This window comes from Peromyscus californicus, unplaced genomic scaffold, assembly GCF_007827085.1.
Source record: "Peromyscus californicus insignis strain IS unplaced genomic scaffold, ASM782708v3 Scaffold_17__1_contigs__length_78620276, whole genome shotgun sequence".
NCBI classification, from domain to species: Eukaryota; Metazoa; Chordata; class Mammalia; order Rodentia; family Cricetidae; genus Peromyscus; species Peromyscus californicus.
In genome coordinates this window covers 681,378-705,043 of record NW_026294469.1, presented here as the reverse complement: position 1 = coordinate 705,043, position 23,666 = coordinate 681,378, and the positions used below count along the sequence as shown (strand labels likewise).

Genomic DNA, 23,666 nt, shown 5'->3' with positions numbered 1-23,666 from the left:
TTCATCTGTGTTTTAATGTATGGAAGAATTTTCTATTTGAAATGAACAATATTTCAGAGCGGGCTTTTCCCAGCATGCCCCCTTCCCTGCCTTCTCTTTTCCCCTCCCCTTTCCATTTCTATTCCCTTACCCTTTTGCCATAGGGATCAAACCTAGAGCCTCATACTTGCTAGGTAAATGCTCGACCAGTGGCCACATCCCCACTCCTTTCTCAGCTTTTGTCTGCATACCTGTAGCTATTTTGAATCCTTGCTTCTATATTTCTAGGAAGAGATTAATATGGTAATTCTGTGCTTAAACTTTTTTCTGTTTTAGTTTTTTGAGACATAGTTTTTCTTTGTAACAGTCCTGGCTCTCCTGGACTCACCACTTTGTGGACCTCAAACTTGAGAAGTCTGCCTGTCTCTGTCTCCCAAGTGGTAGGACTAAATTCCTCTGCCACCACCACCCAGCTTTAAAAAAAAAAAAAAAAATGCTGTTTTCTATAGCAACTGATATTTTATGTTCATGCCAGCTGTGCACAGGATTCTAGTTTTTATTTTCTTTCTTTCTTTTTTTTTTTTTTTTTGGTTTTTTTGAGACAGGGTTTCTCTGTGTAGTTTTGGTACCTGTCCTGGATCTTGCTCTGTAGACCAGTCTGGCCTCACAGAGATCCTCCTGGCTCTGCCTCCTGAGTGCTGGGATTAAAGGCATGCGCCACCGCCGCCCTGTGGATTCTAGTTTTTCTATACTCTAACTCATGCTTGTTATTTTCTGTTGTAAAAAAATTTGTGGGGTGGGGGGGAGTGAAGTAAAAGTGTGCATTGTGAGTTCCATCCCAGGTACCCACCCACCCACATGGTGGAAGGAGAGAACCAACTCATGCAAGTTGTTCTCTGACCTCAACATACTTGCAATAGCATGTGCACCCCCCCATATACTTACATATGCAATCAGTAATAAGTAAAATGAAAAAAAATTAAAAGACTATTTTTAATGCTGTGCTTGCAGGCATGTGCACTCAGAAAGCAGAGGCAGGAGAATTGCCTGTTTTAGCGCAGTTTAAACTATACATTAAAACTCCAAATAATTGGGGAAAAAAAAGACCATAACTATCATATGTAGCCAACATATCTTTAGAATTTTGTATACTTGAGTATCTCCTTGCTTGGGAAACCACCTTTCATTTCTTGCACACCTTTCTTATAATTTAGAATTATAATACTTTTTCAAAAAATGGTGTGTGTGTACGCACATGCCCAGCATGTGCATGAATGCCAGTTTGCACATGTGCAGGCACACGTTTGAAGGTCAGAAGACAGCCTTTGAGAGTTGGTCCTGCTTTTTCTCTCTGAGATCAGGGAATTGAATTCTGGTCATCAGTCTTGTAAGCCAAGCACCAAGCTTTTATCCACTGAACCATCTCAGGACCTAAGAATTGTTATAACTTTTTTCTTTCTCTTTTTTTTTTTTTTTTTCAATTGAGACAGATCTCATGTAGATCTTGTAGAAGAGGCTAGCCATGAACTCAAAGGGATTTACCTCCTCCCCTGCCTCCTGAATGCTAGGGTCAAAAGTGTACAACCATATACCCAGCCCGAATTATAATTTCTTAACCTGTTTTCAATGCTCTTTTATTCCCTCAAGATTTTTTTTATTTTTATTTTTTTGAGACAGGGTTTCTTGTATAGCCCTGGCTGTCCTGGAACTAGCTCTGTAGACCAGGCTGGCCTCAAACTCATAGAGGTCCGCCTGCCTCTGCCTTTGAGTCTGGGATTAAAGGTGAGCGCCACCACCACCTGGCTGAGATTTTTTTCTCAAACTCTCTTGTCTTACTTTCTCTCTATTCCAATAGTATGTATTGCTTTAAATAAGTGGTTTTCAACCTGTGGGTTTTGACCCTTTAACTGGGGTTGCCTAAGACCATTGCAAGACAGATACTTACATTATGATTCATACCAGTAGCAAAATTACAGTTATGAAGTAGCAATGAAAATAATTTTATGGTTGGGGGCTCAGAACAACATGAGGAACTGTATTAAAAAGCATTAGGAAGGCTGAGAAGCACTGCTTTAAATGATTCTTAGGCTAACCACATCATGAAGGCCAGGAACTTTATTCTGGGAAATATTTCAGTGTGATCAGAGATTCACCTTAATTTACAGAGATTGTTGGAGTATGATTTAGAATACTTGGGTGGTATTTATTAACCAATTTTGTGACATTAATGGACCAGTCAGCTTCTCAAGTTAGTCTTTCCCTTTTCCTCTGCTCTCTGTCCCATTCCTTTCTTTCCCCTTTCCCTTTTTTTTCCTTTCCTTCCCTCCCCTCCTTTATCCTGCAGTGCTGGGAATTTAGCTCATGTGACCTGTGTGCTTGGCAGATGCTGTACCACTGAGTTCTATTCTCAGCATGCTTGTATTTATATAATGAGAAACCGAATTAGATCGGTCAAATTTTGTTTTGGATCCATTGCATGTATATTACTCATTTAGGGAATAAAACAACGACGGACATATTTTGACTTTTCTTCTTTTTGGAGGGTGGCTCTCTCTGTAGTCTTGGCTAGCCTGAAACTCATAAAGATAGCTTGTCTCTGCTTCCCTGCTAGGTGGTAGGGCCTAGCATATTTTCACCTTTAAGAGTTATTCCCTGAAGATTTTCTAAATTTGAAGCCTATAAATTAAAAAAGTATGTAAGTGAAAAGTAATTATGTTTTTGTTTACAGTTACAGTAAAATGGGGAAAGGAGAAATTTGAAGGTGTAGAATTGAATACTGATGAACCTCCAATGGTGTTCAAGGCCCAGCTTTTTGCACTGACTGGAGTCCAGCCAGCCAGACAAAAAGTTATGGTGAAAGGAGGGACACTGAAGGTAAAAGTGATCTAAAGTTTCATTAATACTGCTTATATAATTAACGCTAGAAACTGTGATTATTGCTAATGTAGCTTTTTTGAAGACACAGTCTTCTGATGTAGCCCTGACTGGCCTGAACTGATCTCCCTAGGTAGATCAGGCTGGTTTTGAATTCACAGATCTCCCTGCCTCTGCCTCCTGTTTAAACTGTTCTAGTGATGTTGTGTATGTGAGGAACATCATGTCTGTTTCAAAATATAATATTATAAAGTATCATTTAAAATTTTATTCAGTAGATACCTCCAGTGGTCAGGACTATAGCATCTTATAATCTGTAATGTTTGAATTTTTTTCTGTGAAGATGTTAATTTTATTTTTGTTGTGGACTAGTATAATATGGATTTGTATATCTTTAGTAATTTCATGTACAGGGATAGAAAATTTTATCTGTTAAAAATAGACAACCAGGGACTAGAGAGATGGATCAGTAGTTAGGAACGCTTGTTGCCCTTGCAGAAGACTCAGGTTCGATCCCCGGCATCCACCTGGGGGACCACAACTGTAACTAGAGTCCTAGGGGATCTGATGCCCCTTTTGGTCTCACAAGGTAAAGGCATGCAAAACATGTGTACACATAAACTATAGAATAATAAAATGCAACAGTATGGGTAATTTGTTTTTTAAAAACACCATAGTGTATATTTTTGTAATTATTTTAAAGGTTGAAATTGAGTTTAACATCTTCATCAGAGCCCTGGTTTTCAAATAATGGGGCACTTTTATACATTTCCCCCTCTTTTCTCCCAGTCTACATTTTAAAGAAGACTATTTTTCTCTTAAGAGTAATTACTTTAATCCCAGCACTTGGGAGGCAGAGGCCGGCAGAGCTCGCAAGTTCAAAGTCAGCTTGGTCTACAGAGTGATTTCCAGGAGAACCAGAGCTACATAGAAAAACCCTGTCTTGAAAACAAAAAAAAAAAATTTCTTTTTCTTGTCAGGGGCTAGAGAGATGGCTCAGTGGTTAAGAATACTGGCTTTTATTTCCAGAGGACCTGGGTTCAGTTCCCAGCACCCACATGGCAGCATACAATTCCAGGGGATCTGGTACCCCTCATATAGATGTACATGCAGGCAAAAACACTAATGCATATTAAAAAAATTTTTTAAAAAAGTAATTGTCTAACTTCTGTCTAGAGATGGGAGGAAAAAATATTTATTTAAAAGGGGAGAAAAGCTATTTTCCCCTTTAGTTCCTTTGGAATAACCACAGAAACTCTGTAGTAAGAGTTCAAGCTTAGCAGCCTTTGATGAAAGGCCACAAAAATGATGAATTTTTTTTCTCTTATTGTTTATAATACCACATAAGGATAGCAGAAAATATTTTTGTCAGGTTTGATATGACATTCTGAAAGAAACCTGCCCTGTTTGTTGGGTATAGATACAGATGTTGATGAAAACTTGTTTGCTTCCCAAATTTTATGACCCTTTGGCCTTCAGAGACTTGGATAACTAGTTTGTGCTGAGCTGTGTTCTGTTAGTATAATTTGGACTATAGCAGAAAATACTAATTAAAAAAAACCCTGACTAATAATAATTAACATTTATTGCATATGTCTTCTATACCAGGCTTTTATGATTTTTCATTACTTTTCAACTGTTATAATTTATATTTTAAATCTAAGGGAGCAGAGCATCAGAGAAGTTTAAGTAAAAGGCATCAAAGTATGTGATGTATACAAGCCAAGCAAGTCTGGATTGAATTTCTGGTTTTGGTGCAGGCATGTAAATTTTATTTTGAGATAGCTTCAAATTTAATAATGCAGAGGTGGTTAAACATTTTTGTTTGTCTTTAAAATAGGATGATGACTGGGGAAACATCAAAATGAAAAATGTAAGTATTAAGAACACTCATTATAATGAAATGACCCAATTATTTCACCAAAAATAAATCCCAAAGCCCCTTTTAAATGTGTATTTCTAGTTATTCAGCACCATTTATTTATACTTCTTTTTTGTTTTTTTCCCAATTGATTTGTTTTAGTTTTCTTGAAATTCAACTAAAGGTCTATCTGTGAGCTCTGGTCTCATTGATCTAGTTGATTTAGAGTTATACTAGTATCATGTGGTCTTGATAACAAAAGCAAATGAGTGTGAAAAAAGGTACTGTGAGTTCTCTACACTTTTTTCTCTTTTCAAAAATATTTTTGAATTCAGTTAAATTTTAGAAGAAGTCATTTCTTTCAAGTTGACTTTGTTTGAAAATACACAGACCTTTAGGCCAGTTTGGAGAGTATGAACCTACATTTGAGTACTAAATCTTGAGTATTGCATACTTCGTATTTTGTTTAGGTCTTTATTTTGTCATGGCAGAGTTGTAGTGTTTTAGTATAGAGACTTTGCCTGGCTTTTGTTAGATTCTAAAAATTAAAAAAAAATGATTTTATTCATTTTTACTTTATGTGCATTGGTGTTTTATTTTGCATATATGTCTGTGTGAGGGTGTTGGACCCCCTAGAACTGGAGTTAGACAGTTTTGAGCTGCCATGTGGGTGCTGGGAATTGAACCCATGTCTTCTGGAAGAACAGTTAAGTGTTTTTAAACTGCTGAGCCATCTTTCCAGCCCCAGATTCTAAGAATTTAATATTCTGTTGCTGTTGAAAATAATATTTTTAAAAATTGTTTTGTAATGTTCATGGTTAGCATTTAAAAATAAAATTGATTTTTTTCTATGTTTATTTTTATTCTGTGACCTTAATTCACTTGATTGTTCCAGTAATGTTTTTGGAGATTGCTTTGAGGTCTTTACGTACACAGGGATAGTAGCTGCAAACAATGAGTGTACTCTTCTTCCCCTTTTAGTTATCACGACTTTTATTGAGTTGCAATTGATAAACAAATGACTTCTGGTTTTGAGTTTTGTTCTTTTCTCCTAAATTCTTGTTAGAATTTTTAGTATACTATTAAATAGAAAATAGTGAAAGTGAACATTTTATTTTAATTCGCTAAGATTTAAATTTATGAATGACTGTTAAATGGTGTGAAGTCCTTTTTCTGTTTGTTAAAATGATCATTTGATTTTTCTTTTCTTTTATACTTTGTTCAGTTTCACTGTCACCTATCACCCATCCTCTGTTCCTGGTACAGGGGATGGAACCTTGGGTCTCGTGCATGCTAGGCAAACTCTTTACCATTGAAGTATATGCCAACGGTATTCTCATTGATTCTCAACCCACCCTCATCATCTGATATTTCTAAACATTGCCGGGGCAGACTGAACTCCTGGGCTTAGGCAGTCTTGCTTCAGCCTCAAAAATGGAATGAACAGTGTGTATCTGCTGGGTATGGTATACATGCCTTTAATCCTAGCACTCTGGAGGCAGATATAGGTAGATCTCTGGAAGGTCCAGATCAGCCGGGGCTACATAATAAAGACTGTCAAAGACAAAAAAGTATGCAATTAACCCCAAAGCGTTGTGGGCTGTATTCATTGATATTTACCATATTGAGATATTAAAACTGAGATATTTAAAATATTTGTTCTTATAAAAATAATTAAAAAGGGAGTTGGCAGTTGGCTTTGTGGGTAATGGTGCTTGCAGCCAAACCTAGGGACCCGAGTTTGATCCCTGGAACCCACATGGTGGAAGGAGAGACGTGACTTCTGCAAATTGTCCTCTGACATTCACATGTGGTACATACAGACATACACACTCAGACACACACTCTCACTTACACACATAAATACAATTAAACATTATAAATAAGTAAAAAATTGAGAAAAGTACCTAACCCAAGTTCTGACTCAGCATTTGTAGGAGTAATTATCTTCAGTACTAGCGTCACTCGGGATTATAACAGTTTTATGGCTCTTCTTATTATAATACAGAGTATCAGCAGTATTTAGAGGTAGAGATTTAATAAAGTATTTTACTTCTTTTTTTCGAGACAGGCCTTACTATCTAGTCCTGGATGGCCTGGAATTCTCTTTGTAGACCTTGAACTCACAGATTCATTTGCTGGGCTTGAAGGCATGTGCCACCAGGCTGGGCTGTGAAAATGTTTGTGAGTTGATAATTCTGAAAGCATCCCTGGGACCAGTGGAGTTTCATGGACAGCACCTAGAGTACTGTAACCGTTTGAGAGGAAGACATATTTACCTCCTTAATGTATTGTTGGGTTCCATTTCTTAATTAGGATGTTTGAAGTAAGATCATGAGGCATGTTAGCCTTCATTTTTATATTGATTTATTTACTTGAGACAGTGTCTCAAGTAGTTCAGGTTAGCCTTGAACCCTGTATGTAGTGGAGGATGGCCTTGAACTGATCTTCTTGCCTCTGCCTCCTGGTACTGGGATTGGAGGCATGTGCCACCACACCTGGCTAGTCTGTCTGTCTATCTATCTATCTATCTATCTATCTATCTATCTATCTATCTATCTATCTTTTTATTATGTATTCCATTTTGTCAGAATTATGCTAAGTTCATTAAGAGAGTTGGAGAAGTATTTCTCTTTTTTTGAATGAGTTAAAGATTAGATGTTCTTTACATACATGAAATAATTTACCAGTGAGTTCTTTTGGACTAGGAAAACCTTGTGGGAATTTGTGTGATTAGTTTTAGTTTCTTTAACAAACTTACATTTTTTTTTTTTTTTTTTTGCTTTTTTCTTATGTTAGTTTCAGTGAGGATATTATCAGGGAGTGAGGAGAACATTGAGCATCAATCCTTGCCTTCCAGTGTGTTGGAGACAGGGTCTCTTTGTTTGCTACTGTGTAAGCCAGGCCAGGTGGCCCCTTAAGCTTCTAGGAATTTTCTTGTGTCTCCCTCCCTTCTTGCCTAGGAACACTGGAATTAGAGATGTGTGCTACTGTGTCTGGTTTTAACATGGGTTCTGGTGATTCAAACTTAGGTCCTCATGCTTGCATGGCAAGTTCTTTACCTATTGAGTTATTTATCTTCCCAGTCCTAGAGGGTAACTTTTAAAGACCTACTATGCCATAGATTTGCAGATCATCCTGTTTCCGTCTCCCAAGCTTTAGGATTAGAACCTATAGGTGTGTGCCATCATGCCTAGCTTAATACTCTTTCTTGTTTTCTTACTGATTATTAATGGTATATTTAAATATTTGTTTCATTAGACAGGTTTGGAAAAAGTTTGATTAGTGATGGTTTAGTATTGCTTTGCTATTGTATTATAAAAAGTCCATGGAGATTCCCTAGATCCACTCATCCTCTATTTCTCTTCAGAAAAGAACAGGCCTCCCAGGCATATCAACTGAACACGACATAATAAGTTACAATAAGACTAGGCACATACCTTCATATCAAGTTTGGATGAGGCAACCGAATAGGAGGAAAAGGGCCCTAAGAGCAGGCAAAAGAGTCAGAGACAACCCGTACTCCCACTCTTAGGAGTTCCACAAGAATACCAAGCTACACAACCATAACATGTATATAGAGGACCTAGCTTAGACCCATACAGGCTCCCTGATTGTTACTTCAGTCTCTGTGAGCCTCTATGATCCCTGCTTTGATTCTGTGGACTATGTTCTTATGGTGTCCTCGACCTGTCTGGCTCTTACAATCCTTCCTTGGGGTTCCCTGAGCCCCACCTAATGTTTGGTTCTAGGTCTTTGCATCTGCTCCCCTCAGTTGCTGGATGAAACCTCTGATGACAGTTGGGCTAGGCATTGATCTATGAATATAGTAGAATATCATTAGGAATCATTCACTTTTTTCATGTTTGGTTCTATCCTGGGTCTGTGGACTCTCCAGCCTCTGGTTCCTGGCCATCCAGGAAGTGTCAGACCTGGGTTCCCTCTCATGATGTTGTCATTGGTTTATTGTTGTTTTGAGACAGGATCTCACTGTGTTACTACAGCTGTCCTGGAACTTGCTCTGGAGACCAGAATGGACTAGAAGTCAGAGGATCCATGCCTTGGCCTTCCAAGTGCCGAGGTTAAGGCTTGTGCCATGGTGCCCAGCTCATGGATAACCTTAAGGTTATAGGTTTGCTCATCCTACTAAAGAAACACAGGTCTATTTAAAGTCACTCCTCCAGCTACCACCAGGGCTAGGTTGTCATGACTCTGTTTTGTGTAGATTGACCTTTTTTTGGCTAGGAGAACCATGCTGTAGTTTGAATTCTTTTGAGTTTCCCTTTATTGAACATAACATTGTCAGCTTTTAAGTATTTTCATGAACTTATTTCTTTTGTAACAGGGAATGACTGTACTAATGATGGGGTCAGCAGATGCTCTTCCAGAAGAACCCTCAGCTAAAACTGTCTTCGTAGAAGACATGACAGAAGAACAGTTAGCAACTGCTGTAAGACACCAGATTTTATGTTGGGTCACTACTTTTTGAAGGACAGTTATTAAGATGTCTTCCAGAAAGTAGTATCTAAAGGTTTTGATTTAATTATTAATATTGATGTATGTTAGCAATGAGCAGAATTTTAATATTTTTGAAACAAGCTTAAATTTGTCCTATAGACAGGTCATTATAAAACTCAAGAGTTCCTTGATATTGTATACTTTGATTATTATAGCTTTTCTTCATTACAGGTGGTTTTAACTTAAGCTTAATTTCTATTTAGTATTAAATATAGCATTCCTAATTCAGGGCTTATGCTTTTATACTTCAAAGCTATGAGATATTAAGGACTAATTATTTTACAGATGAAGGTGTTATGTAATGCACATACAAATATACAAATATGAATTGATATAAGTATTGGGAACATAATTCTGTTGAAATATTTACTACTTATGAGAAAACAGGATCAAAGAAAAGCTTAAATGATAGGATATTTAAATTCTTAAAAACCTTCCATGTTAAATACAGTTTATTTATTTATTTTTTTTTAATGGTACTGAGGATCAAACTAAGGGCATTCTAAAGCAAGCACTCTCCCACCGAGCTATGGCCTGGCTTATATTCCAAAAGTCAATGCAAAATCAATATAGAAAATAGTCAAGATTTGTCAAATTAACATAAACACACACCTGGTACTATATACATCTTTTGGAAGTGAAGGGATCTTTGAGACTGAGACTCACTGTGTTGCCCAGACAATCTTGGATTCATGATGCCTTTCTTCTGACTATTGAGATTGCAGGCATGCACTACCAAGCCCAACTCATTTGTGTGTTTGTTTTTGTGTGTTTGTTCTGAAGTTTTTCTATTGCATGTTTTCCTACCTGTTTTCTTGCCAAGCCTATAAACAATGTGGAACTGATAGGCTTGTGCTCCTGTTTTTTAGAAGAGAATTAAAACAATTGTTGCCAGCATGATGCAAGTAAAAATTTTCTGTTAGGGGAAATGAAAGAACACTGTTTTAGTGTGAAGTTAGAATATTAATTGATAGGGCTGGTAAATGATTCCTGACTCAGATGAACTTTTGTGACTTATGTATGCCATGTCCTTTTATAAATGTGTTAATCCTACTCCATCCCCTTTTATCAGATGGAGTTACCATGTGGATTGACAAACCTTGGTAACACTTGTTACATGAATGCTACAGTTCAGTGTATTCGTTCTGTGCCTGAACTCAAAGATGCCCTTAAAAGGTAAGATTGAAAAGAACTGGTTTAAGTCTCTGGATAAAGGTTGTTCACTTTTGGTTGAGTGGCACTACTTTCTTTCATACCATCTTCACTAGGATACTTATTATATCAGGTCATTCTTAATGTTAATGTACTCATGGTTTTTATTCACAGAATTGTAATTGTACAACTGTTACTGCACTAAGTTTTGGAAACCTCCCCTCTCTTAAGAAAGGAAATGTAGCCAGTTATGGTAGTGCACACCTTTAATCCCAGCATTCAGGAGGAAGAGGCAGGTGGATCTCTGGGCTCAAGACCAGCCTGATCTGTATTATGAGTTCTGGGCCTATCTCCAATAAATGAATGAATGAATGAATCTAGCCTGATCTGTATTATGAGTTCTGGGCCTATCTCCAATAAATGAATGAATGAATGAATGAATGAAAGAAAGAAAGAAAGAAAGAAAGAAAGAAAGAAAGAAAGAAAGGAAGGACATGTGTACCCACTGGTAGTCACTTTTATTTTTCCACTCACCTTCAGCAATTAATTTACTTTCTACTTTATAAATTTGCCCATTTGGGGACATTTCATATACGTATAACCATATAATTAATATGTAGTCTTCCAGTTGGCTTTATTCATTTTGCATAATAATTTCAAAGGTTCATTGTAGCTTGAGTTTTCCTGCCTGGCCCACAGTCAGGACAAATCTCTCTCACCTGCCAGTCCCACAGCCTCTCAGACCCGACCAAGTAAACACAGAGACTTATATTGGTTTCAAACTGTATGGCCATGGCAGGCTTCTTGCTAACTGTTCTTACAGCTTAAATTAATCCATTTCTATAAATCTATAACTTGCCACATGGCTCGTGGCTTACCGGCATCTTCACATGCTGTTTCTCATCGTGGCGGCTGGCAGTGTCTCTCTGACTCAGCCTTCCACTTCCCAGCTTTATTCCCCTCCTTGTCCCGCCTACACTTCCTGCCTAGCCAATGGCCAATCAGTGTTTTATTTATTGACTAATTAGCAACACATTTGCCATCCCACAGCAGTTCATTCATGCAGAACATTTATTATTCTGTTACTGTTTCATGGTATACACATATAAAATTTTATTTATTCATTCTGTCGGTAGGCATTTGGATCGTGTCCACTATTATGAATAATGCTGGTATGGACATTGTGTTACTTTCCTAATGCTGTGATAAAATACCACAACCAAACTAGCCGCTTAAGGAAGAGAGAAAGGGTTTATGTAGGAGATATAGCTTAAAGCATTGGAGGAACCAGATTTGTTAAACAGGCAGACCTATTTTCTTCAAAGGAAGAAAATGCTGGAATGGATGTTGTCTAACAACCTGGTGATCTTTTTGCTGTTCTGTGAGCTAGCCTTCCTGAATCCCCCAGTATCCTGAGCTTTGTTTAGGCTTTTATTCTGAGCTTAGTCTCTCAGTGAAGGGAACCCATCCTTATGAGAGGTCCCATATACTTTGCATGCTTCATCAATAGACTGTATCCTTATGCTTATCACAGATCCTCCCTAGGCCCTGGCCCTGAGCTCTGTTTATCAGCCAGTAGAACTCATTCTTACTGTAAAGGTCACATTAGCTTTGCTACTTTGCAAGGAGTTTCTGTGTAGCTATATCTAAAGCTTTGTTGTGATAATTGTCTCTTGGAAACCTTTTCCAAATTTTTACTGTGCTTAATTGTGTAAGAAAAATAAACACCGAGGTCAGACTCTGGACGTTTTGACCCAGCACCTGCTAAAGTTGAGTTCCATTCTTCCCTCATTTCCCTGCTGTCCATGAGGCTTGCAGTGTCCCTGCCATGTTTATTTTGGCTTACAGTTCCAAAGGGATGGTGGACACTCCATGGTGGGAAAGGTATGGCAGCAGGCAGGCATGGCTGCAGAAGCAGAAAACTGGCTGATCACCTTTATTTGTACACAAGAAGCAGTGGGGGGACAAGAAGTGATACAAGGCTATAAACTCTTTTTTGTTTTGTTTTTTGAGACTGAGTTTCTCTATCTCACAGAAATCCACCTGGCTCTGCCTCCTGGAGTGCTGGGATTAAAGGCGTATGCCACTGTTAACCCTGTGGCTATAAACTCTTAAAGTCCACCCCTAATGATGTACTTACTCCAGAAAGTCCATAACTTCCCCAAACAGCACCATGAACTGGGGACTCTGTCTCCATATAAATGATCCTATGGGGGACATTTCTCATTCAAACCACTGCAGGCATTCATATACAAACATTTGGACAATGTGTTTTCATTTCTCTTGCTTATGTACCTAGGAATGGGTTGTTTAGTCATAGGTTAACTGTTTTAAGATTTTAAGAAATGAAAATTTGTTTTGTTTTGTTTTGTTTTGTTTATCGAGACAGGGTTTCTCTGTGTAGTTTTGGTGCCTGTCCTGGAACTCACTTGGTAGTCTAGGCTGGCCTCGAACTCTCAGAGATCCGCCTGGGTCTGCCTCCCGAGTGCTGGGATTAAAGGCGTGTGCCACCAACGGTCGGCTGAGAAACAAAATTTTTTTGCAAAGAGCCCGCATCATTTTCCAGCAGTGGAAAAAGGCTCTTAATTTCTCCACCTGTGTTCAGTACAGTTACAGTCTGAAGTTGATTGCAGGCATCCTACAGGTGTGAAGTGGTGACTGATTGATATTCTCATTTATGTTTCTAATGTCTAATGATGTTGAGAATCTTTTCAGGTCTTTATTGGACATTTGTATATGCTTTGAAAATGTCTATTTAAATCCTTAGCCTGTTTTTGAGTTATTTGCCCTTTTTAAAAAAATTCAGTTGTAGTTTTAAAAATATATTCTAAATTGACTTACCAGATAATTTGCAAGTACTTTTTTTCTGTATTCCGAATTGTTTAACTTTGTGGATAGTGTCTTTATAACACATTAAGAAATCCTTTAATGTAGGAGCTAGGGAGATGGCTTAGTGGCTGACTATGGTTGGTATGCAAGCCTGATAACCTGAGTTTGGTTGCTGGAACCTATGTAAATGGACAGATACAGTGGCATGTGTCTGTAATCCAGCACTCCTATGGCCAGATGGGAGGCACAGAGACAGACAAATTGCTTGGAAGCTTACAAGCCATCTATCTAGCTGGAGTATGCTATGAGACCCTTCTTCAGCAAAATTGAAGGAGAGAGTGAATTCCCAAAAGTCCTCTGATCCTCACATGTGCACTGAAGCATTGAGTGCACATAGAGCAAATTTAAAAAACATTTTAATGTAGTTGAATTTTATTTCTTATTTTATCTCATACTTTTGGTGTTACGTTAGAAATTAACTCTGTACTATAACATTATAAACATTTATACTATGTTTTTTGTTTGTTTTGTTTTGTTTGAGACAGGGTCTCTGGCTTTCCTGGAACTTACTATATAGACCAGGTTGGTCTTGAAACTTACAGAAATCCACCTGCCTCTACCTCTGCTGGGTTTAAAGGTGTGAACTACCACTCCTGGCCACATTTCCTTTTTTCGAGAAGAGAAATTTTTAATTGAGGAATTTTTCCCATCAATTTTTATGTATGGTAGGAGGTAGATGTCTTCATCTCTTTTTGCATATAGGTAATACAGTTCTTCCAGCATTGTCAAACTGTTCTAACTCATTCAGTTGTCTTAGCAGCTTTATTAACACTAGTTTATGTCTGGATTTTTAATTTTGTTCCCTTAATCTGTAGGTTTAACTATGCTAGTTGAATGGTAGTTTTAAAAAAGAATGAAAACTTTGTTTTTATATTCCATCACATAAGTGAATTAAAGTCTTATGTTTTGAGAACCTATGAATTAGTCTGTAAATCTCTTCTCAGTGAGTATAAATTAAAAAAATAGTAGGGGCTAGAGAGATGGCTCAGCAATTTAGAGCATTTAACTGCTCTTGCAGAAGATCTATATTCACTTCTTAGCACCCAAATGGCAACTCATAGCTGTATATCTGTAACTCCAGTTCCAGAGGGTCTGATACCCGTGTGTGATATACATTCATATATGCAAACAAAACTCTCATGCACATAAAACAAAATATATGAATCCTTAAAAAAATTCCATAGGTGCCAGTGAGATTTCTCAGTTGGTAAAGATGCTTGCTGCATGACCTGAGTTCAATACCCAGGACCCACATGTGGAAGGAGAAAACTGATACCTGACAGTTGTCCTCTCTCAGCTGTGGCATGTATGTGCGTACATGTACGTGAGTGCGTGCACGCACACAGCGCGCGCACACACACACACAGACACACTATAATAATAATAGTTGTTTGTATGATGGTGATTGGGAGCCTTTATTGAAAGATTTTAAGGAGAATAGAAGCATTCAAATTATTCAGTTCTTGATACTGGCAGATATTTTATTCTTTAGTACTTTTTTCACTTTTATTTTTACTTAGAAATATGGCCTGATACAATCATAGTAAGCTTTTTGTAATTTTTCAAAAGACTACTTTTTTTTTTAAAACCTATTTCTCTTGGTGCAAATATCCTAGATCAAAATTGTTTCTTCAATAGTTAATAGTTATTTCTCAAAGTTTTCTAGGCCTTTCTGGTCTGAGAGTGGTTGCTATTCTTTTTATGTTAATAGTTACTGGTTTTCTTCTTTATTTTATTTTCCTAAGTGTTCTTAGAATCTAAGAGTTTATTTTTTCTAATCTGTGGTACTCAGTTAGGCACTTTGACTAAATTAGAACTTTCAGGTCTGATATTTATAATTTTTAAAGTATTATTTTATGTGTATGAGTGTTTTGCCTGCATGTATGTTTGCACCACAGGTGTTCCTGACTCCCTTGGAGGCCAGAAAAAGGCATTGGATCTCCTGAAACTAGAGTTACGCTTTTGAGGTGCCATGTGGGTGCTGGGAATTGAACCTGGATCTTCTGCAAAAGGACTTCTAAACCACTGAGCCATCTCTCCAGCCCAAAATCTTTACATCAGTTTTTCAAAGTTTCTAATATTTTTATCTGCATTTTACTTTTAAAAAGTTGTATGCTGTGGTTTGGGACAGACTTCATTGTGCCCCTAGTCTGTTGTCACTGGCTGGTTCACTACTTGTTTATTATGACCTTTCCAAACAGTGCTCTGCTCTCAAGTTTTGTGTATTGGTCCTACTTTGATTTCTTTGAGAATCTGAAGTAGTCTTACAGATGTTTCCTGCCCTCCACTCCATTTGACTCTATAAATTAAAAAACAAAAACAAAAAAAACCAAGAAAACCCCCCCAAAAAACTATAGTTTTGAAAGTTAGAAACAGATGACAGGAAAGCAAAGCCCTTGAGTTAGAGGTAATTTAACATCTTTCCTGTGCTCTCTTTCATCCTATTTAAGTAAGCAAAGTGCTTTTATGTTTTTTTTTTTTTTTTTTTTTTTTTTTTTTTGGTTTTTCGAGACAGGGTTTCTCTGTGTAGCTTTGCGCCTTTCCTGGAACTCACTTGGTAGCCCAGGCTGGCCTCGAACTCACAGAGATCCGCCTGGCTCTGCCTCCCGAGTGCTGGGATTAAAGGCGTGCACCACCACCGCCCGGCTTGCTTTTATGTTTTTAAATTAAGGCATACTTTACATCTACAGGGATACATTCCATATATGTTTGATTTGAATGTTTATTTTTTTCCTTGTTGGATTTGATTGTTTTTGAGAGATGTGAATGCTCTGTAATCTATTTTTCCTACCAAACTAGAATATTTCATATTCCAGAAGTTTTATACTTTTTCGCCAGTTAATAATCCTCATTCACTCCAAGTACATCCATTGACTTCAGATTTCATGTTACTTTGCAGTTCTGGAATACAAATGGATCATGCAGGCTTTCCTTTTTGGTTTAGTTTTTTACTAATGTTGAGATTTGTTCTGGTTGGTCTCTTATTAGTTACTCTGTTGGATGTGTTGTAAGAATGCCATGTTTTACAATAGAGAATTTGTCATGAATGGAAATTGAGATTCTTTATAATGAGGTAATGTGTGAGCATCATTTGGATGCTTCATGTTCTGTGCTATTGTAAATTAACTGAGCCTCATAAAGCTGAAAGTGAAAGTAGAAACTCTACTAAAACCTTGATCTCCCAGTGACTGTTTCATGTTAGATGAATTAATGATGAAAGTAGGTATATGGCTTTTACTCCAAGAAAAAAAAAAAGCTTTTAAATTTAAGTAGCTTTTTAAGGTCCATTGTGATATGAGTAAGACTAGAAAGGAAAAAATACTTGGAGAAATTTGAATTCAAGAGTATCCTAATAAGTTCTTTTAACTAATTTCCTCTCATTTAAATTTCAGGATGAATTTAATTGTGTTGTTATACTTAATGTTTCTAGGTATGCAGGTGCCTTGAGAGCTTCAGGGGAAATGGCTTCAGCACAGTATATTACTGCAGGTCAGTATGTATACTGAGAGGGCCTGTCCTATTCAATAAATGTTATTTATATCTGTGTAGGTATGTGGGTACGTGCACATGTAGAGGTCAGAGGAACAACTTTTGCAAGTGGGCTCTCTCCTTGGACCATGTGGGTCCTAGGGGAATTGAATTAACATTTGTTAGGCTTGGCAGTGGGTACCTTTACCTCTTGAACCATCTCTCCAGGTAAAGCCATAGTACCTCTTTTATTTAAAACAAAAACAAAAAGGGTGGTGGTGGTAGGCCTGGTGCCCTAAGCCTTTAATCCCAGCATTTAGGAGGCAGAGGCAGACAGGATCTTTGTAGGTTCCAGGATAGCTAGGGCTACATAAAGAGACCATGTCTTAAAACAAATGAACAAACAAATAGCAACAATTTTTTTTTTGTCTGTCACTTCATTCATATGGAGTATCTTTACCCTTGCATTAAATAATTTAAAATGTATCCAGGTTATAAACCAATAATGTATTTTTCTGTTGAAAAATAAACCTTTGAAGTGGAGCCAGGCATGGTAGTACATGTCTATAATTCCAGTATTGTGCAGTCCGAGGTAGGAAGATTGCAAGGCCAAGGGTAACCTGGAGTATAAGCAATAGAAAGACCTTGTCTTTAAAAGAAGTAAAATAACCCTCCGAGGTTTTTCTTTATTTGGTGTATGTTCATGTAGTTGCACTTTTGTGTGTACGTGTGGAGCCAGGGGTCAACCTCAGGTGTTGTTCTTCAGGAGCCATCTGTCTTTTTGTTTGGGACAAGGCCTTTTCATTGGCCTAGAGCTTGCCAATTAGGTCTTGGTGGTCATTGAACCCAGGGATCCACCTGTTCCCACCTCCCTAGATTTGGAATAACAAGTGTGTACTACTGTCTCCAGCTTTTTTATTGGGTTCTGGGAGTTGAACTCAGGCTCTTATGCTTTTATGGTACACAGTTGAACTCAGGCTCTTATGCTTTTATGGTACACACTTTATTGACTGGGTCATCTCCCCAGGTCAGACCTTTTAATTTTTTTGTGTTGTAATTTTGTTTGCAGGTTCTATTAGTTAAATCTTTGAGAATGACATTAGGAGGCGACAGAAATAAGTTTTAGTAGTGTTGATGTGATTGTTATTAAAAAAAACTTAGTTGATGTTAATAAATATTTATGAGAATAAATCTAAATTACTATTTTTGTGGTGCTAAGGATTGAACCTAGGACCTCATGCAAGCTAAGTGTGTCCCCTACTCTAAGCTATTTGATACTCTCTAAAGGCTAGATATCATGTGCTTCTTTACTACGTGAGAAGAATTTGACATTGTAATTAATAAATAGCTCCCACTTTATTATTGAGACAGGATGTCACCATGTAGTCCAAGTTGGTCTTGAACTCAAGATCTTATTACCATACCTTCTTGAGAAATGGGATTATAGGTACATACCACCATGCCTGGCTAGAAATGAGTCATCTCATAAGTAATTGGATTAGATAAGGTTTTATATAGCTGTGCTGTTTTTCCTCAGAAGTCTTATTTAAATGTAAGTCACATGTCATACAGTCACCCATTTGAAATGTGTCCATCATTGTTCATAGTGTTGTATAATTTCAGAACATTTTCATCACTACAAAACAACTATATATTAAATATGTTACTGTTTTTCTAAATCTCTATTGTTTTCTTTTTAAGCCCTTAGAGATTTGTTTGATTCCATGGATAAAACTTCTTCTAGTATACCACCTATTATTCTCCTGCAGTTCTTGCACATGGCTTTCCCACAGTTTGCGGAGAAGGGTGAACAAGGACAGTATCTTCAGCAGGTAATCAGGGATAGGTTTCTCTTATTTTGTAAATGAAAAACTTAGATTATATTTCCGTGTTTGTGTGTTTAAATGTGGGTGCACACATGTTACAGTGTGCATTTGGTGGTCAGAGGACAACCTCTGTGTCGGTCTTTGCCTTCCACCTTAAGAAGTTTTTCTGCATGGACTCCAGGCTAGCTAGCCTACAGGCTTCTGGGGATTCTCCTCTCTCCTGGAAGGAACTAGGATTACAAAGGCTCAAGCTGCACATCCGACTTTGACATGGGTTCTGGGGATTCAAACTTGGGTCTTTATGCTTGGACAGCAAGCACTTTCCCTACTTTTCCTTCTCTCTAACCCAGAACTTAGGTTTTCTGCACTCAGTATAGTAATTGAAATACAGTTGGAAACACAGGGATTAGTCTGCTCTTGTTCACATCATTATCTCTTGCTCATAGTTGTGGCTATAACCTTAGCTGGTCTTTTTGATGTTTTTAATCCATGTATGTTTTGTCACACAGGCTCTGGTGTCCTTTTAAAAATTCAAATAAGAGGAGGGGTAGAGTTAACGATGAAGCACTGCCTTAGCATAAATGAAGCTCTGGGTTTGATCTTTAGCTCCCAAAATAGATAAATTAAAAATAAGTGGGCTTTGGGGCTGGAAAGATGACTCTCCTTGTATCCCATTTTTAAAAAAATTGATGAGCATTTGTTGCTTTTCCAAAAGACACAAGTTCTCTTCCCAGCATCCACGTTGGGTAGCTCACAACTGTCTTAACTACAACTCCAGGGGAACATGCTCTTGTGCTCTCTGCAGGAACTCACTGTGTGGCATACACTGTACACATGCACACGTACACACAAAGCAAAAAAGTGAATATTAAAGAATGTCACTGTGTTGGTTCTTGTTGGTAACTTAGAGTCTAAACCCTGCTGCCTCTGGCTTTATCATGTCCTTTACCTTGCTCACCTTTCTCCAGCTTCGTGGCTCCTCGCTTTTGCTTAAATATGAGTGCCTTCTTTGTGCAGTGTTTTTGCTCTTGTCCTTGGTTGTCATTTATGGCATGGCTGGTTCTTTTAGGTCACATCACTCTGTGGCTCCCTCCCCCAAATCTTTTTCAGCTCTCACTTGGCTTTCTCTAGCTCCATCCCCCTACATGGGACTTGGTATTCTTATGTATATCTATTCACTATTGGAACCTTTTCTATTTTTTTCACTAAAATTTTGAAATCTGCAGTAGTGTAGCTCAATTAGGAGCATAAAATCTGCTGGATGAATTTTCTGAAATTCTTTACTTTTTGAAAGCTCTTACACCAGTTTGTTAAAGTAGTTATTTTTATGCATGATTAGAAAAACAAGGGATTGAAGGTGTGGCTCAGTGGTTAAGACTGCTTGTTGTTCTTGAAGAGGACCCAGGTTCAATTCTCAGCACTCAGATTAAGTGGCTCCCAGTTGTCTATAATTTCAGTTCCAGGAATCTAACACCCTCTTTAACGTCTTTGTGGCACCCACTCACGTGTGGTGCATATACATATACTCAAGAACACTTAACCAGGAAATAAGTGTTTAAACAATTTTAGAACAATTTAATTTCTATTTGTTTTGTGTGAAATGTATGGATGTGTGTGTGGGGTTGAGATATGTATGGCATGGTTGCATACGTGGAGGTTAAAGGACCATGTTCAGAGGTCAGGGCTAAGTTTTCTCCTAACACCGTGAGGGTTTCAAGGATCAAACTCAGGTTATCAGGTTTGGCGGCAGGTGAATTTGCCTTACCTGTTGGGCTATCTTACCAGCCTCTGTGTGTGTAGATGGGGTGGGATGGGGGTTGAGACAGTCTTGCTATGTAGCCTAGCCTGGCCCAAAATTGATTGCCATTCTTCTGCCTTGACCTTCTGAGTGCTGAGAATAAGATGTCCAGTTAACAAGTTTTGTTTATTTTGAGACAGGGTTTTGCTGTGTAACCCTGACTGGCCTGGAATTGTGTAGATCAGGCAGCCTTGAATCTGTGACAATGCTCCTACCTCTGCTTCCCAAGTGTGGGATTGTAGGTGTGCAGCATCATGCCCAGCTCTGCTTGAATGTTTCTAAAGAAGAAAATACCTTTCTTCCTTAAGGAAACAATAATTAGTTTGAAAGAATTTTATAGACTGAACACTGTCACAGCCAGGACAAAAGTGTTTCATTTTACATCACAGGATGCTAACGAGTGCTGGATACAAATGATGCGAGTACTGCAGCAGAAACTAGAAGCCATAGAGGATGATTCTGGTAAAGAGGTGAGCGAGATGTATTTGTGATCAAATTCATTATGCCACTTTGTGTTTTATTTTGATTTTCTTTTTGACTTTCCCACATCTTAACAGGTAGATATCTGCTGGAATAGTTGAGATGCTCAGCCTGTACTTAGAATTTGAGACTTGCATTTTAGTCTATTTGTAAACAAAACCTATTGATATTTATTGAACTTGTTTAATCTTTTGGTAATGGTTTTGAATCGTAGGATGAAATACACAAAAGGCCTGCACTTAAAAAAATCTTAAGTATATATTAGTAAACTGGATTGTGTTGAAATCTACAAAAAGTAAAACTGAAATTTTCTTTTTAATTTTGCAGACAGATTCTTCTGCATCAGCAGTGACACCTTCTAAAAAGAAAAGCTTAATTGATCAGTTTTTTGGTGTTGAGTTTGAAACTACGTATCCTTAATGAGCCAAGATTTGTATAGACTTATAAATTCATAATTTATAAGAAGTAAATTGTCAATAAGAGCAGAGTTGACTGATTGGCATTGGAGGGTAGAAAAATTCATCAGGATTCTGTGCCTAAAAATTTACAGTAATGTGAATTAGGAGTTTATAAAATAGTCATTCAATGATTTTGAACTTTAGATAAATGTATATGTATATACCTTAATGATATTCATTATTTTTTCTTAAGTATTTATTTACTTTTTAATTATGTGTATATGTGTGTTTGGGGATATGTGGTGGGTGTAGGTGTTTAAGAAGGCCAGAGGTATCATATTCCCTGAAGCTGTAGTTATAGGTGGTTGTGGGCACCTGACATGGGTGATGGGAATTAAGTTCAGGTCCTCTGGAAGAGCAGTACATGATTTTAACCACTGAGCCATCTTTCCAGCTCTCATTATTTTTTCTTAATAACACCTTAAGTATGTCTGATTAATTTATCTCATAGAGAAGTTTCACTTACATGAAATTAGTGTATTAATAATGTACATGAATTCAAGGAACTTGTTTTCTGAGTTATGGGTAGAAATCTGGAGAACATCTTTTGCTCATCTTTGGATCATTAAGATACTTATCATAATGACAACTTATATCTTGTGGTTTCTTCAACACATACTCATTTTTGTTGATAAAGTTGTTGGTAGGCAAAGCATGTTGCAGTGAATCTTTATTGGGAGACTAATGTTTAAAATAAACCAACAAATAACTATTAATAACTCTAGGATAATTTATCTTTTCAAGATTAATTAGCAAGTTGAATAGCTGTTGCCATTCCTTAATTTGCAAAGCATGAAATGTACAGAATCTGAAGAAGAAGAGGTCACCAAAGGAAAGGAAAATCAACTTCAACTTAGTTGTTTCATCAACCAGGAAGTTAAATATCTTTTCACAGGGCTTAAATTGGTAAGGAAATCATGACTGAGCCTCTTGTGGGTTCTATATTTGTGAACAAGCCTGTTGGCTAAAATTTGTTGTAACTCAAAGGTGCTCCCTGCTGTGCTTTGCTGGTTATCTGCAGAGGAGTTGTGCATGCACAGGTTGTGGGATTTTGTGGTATGTGTGTGGAGGTCAAAGGGCAACCTTCTGAGGTGTTCCTCCTCAGGCAATGCCCACTTTGTCTTTAAGACAGTCACTGATTGGTGAATGTTGGTGGTGCACACCTTTAATTCTAGCACTCAGGAGGCAGAGGCAGGTGGATTTCTGTGAGTTCAAGGCCAGCCTTGTCTATAGACCAACTTCCAGGATAGCCAGAGCTACACAGAGAAACCTTGTCTCAAAAACAAATGACAGTCATTGACTTGGCAACTTGGTTAATTGGGCATGGCTAACTGGACAGCAAGTCACAGGGATCTGTCTGTCTTCCTCCCCAGCACTGGAGTCATAAGTGTGCTACCATCCCTGGCTTTTTAATACAGGTTCTAAAGATCCAGCTTGGGTCCTCAAGTCTGTGTGGCAGGAACAGTACTGACAGCTGTTTCCCTAATGCAGTAGCACAGTTTTTGAGTTGAATACCACGCAGTCCTACATGAATTGCTCTGCCTTCTTGTTTAGTTTACACACCGTATACTCGTCCTTTGTTACCATCATGCTTTTTTACGTTTGTGTGTTTGTTGGTAATTTTTGTGTTTAGAATTATCCCCAAGCATACAGCATTCCTAAGTAGAAGGATGCTGTCTTGTGCTTTATGAGGAAAATATGTGTACTAGGATTGACCTGAGTGTGAGCTAGTGTGCTATTGGTTATAGATTCAGCACTGTAGGTGAAGTAAGATGTCTTTAAATAGAATAATTATCTGTTGATTGTTTGATGGAAAGGTGACCAGAAGTTTGCAGGAACCTACCCAGTGGTTCTCCTAGGAACATGGTTTGGTATTTATTAATTCAGTGCTCATGGTGTCATCAATAAAACACAGCTGCTCTGAATATCAAGAATTACCTGTGTATTTGAAAGTCACACTTCAGTTGGACTTTTAACTAATGAAGCATTATTAACATAGTTTCATAAATTATTGAATACAATTTAGACGGCATAAAAATGAAATGTGAATGTTAATTGGAGTTAGAATTAAATGCTTTGTCAGGGAGGGATTCTGCAGGTGGTTTTCTTAATTTTGTAAAATTTTTGCAAAGGTATACATCAGAGTCCTGGATGACAACTTGATAGCATTGTATTATGTTAAGTATAACTTGCTGATGAATACTTTGACACAAGTGTGCGTGTGTGTGTGTGTGTGTGTGTGTGTGTGTGTGTGTGTGTGTACGTGTGTACGCACTATGTAGCTCAGGAACTTGCAGACCTCTTGGCTCAGCCTCCATGTTGCTGGGATCACTGACCACCAGCACACCTAATTCCAGCTATTT

At 37.7% G+C, this 23,666-nt stretch overlaps 1 protein-coding gene across 4 annotated transcripts in view; it reads left to right on the top strand.

Moving 5' to 3' along the window:
* Usp14 (ubiquitin specific peptidase 14) overlaps positions 1–23,666 on the top strand; it is a 37,952-nt gene that overhangs the window by 3,562 nt on the left and 10,724 nt on the right. For 3 of the 4 annotated variants that reach the window (XM_052741505.1, XM_052741504.1, XM_052741506.1), the window contains exons 2-10: positions 2,708–2,853; positions 4,694–4,726; positions 9,060–9,164; positions 10,305–10,408; positions 16,704–16,762; positions 18,443–18,573; positions 20,755–20,835; positions 21,173–21,255; positions 22,095–22,209. In XM_052741505.1, the coding sequence (XP_052597465.1) occupies positions 2,708–2,853; positions 4,694–4,726; positions 9,060–9,164; positions 10,305–10,408; positions 16,704–16,762; positions 18,443–18,573; positions 20,755–20,835; positions 21,173–21,255; positions 22,095–22,209 (857 nt within the window). The remainder of the gene's footprint in view (positions 1–2,707; positions 2,854–4,693; positions 4,727–9,059; positions 9,165–10,304; positions 10,409–16,703; positions 16,763–18,442; positions 18,574–20,754; positions 20,836–21,172; positions 21,256–22,094; positions 22,210–23,666) is intronic. The other variant, XM_052741507.1, reaches the window with a different exon arrangement.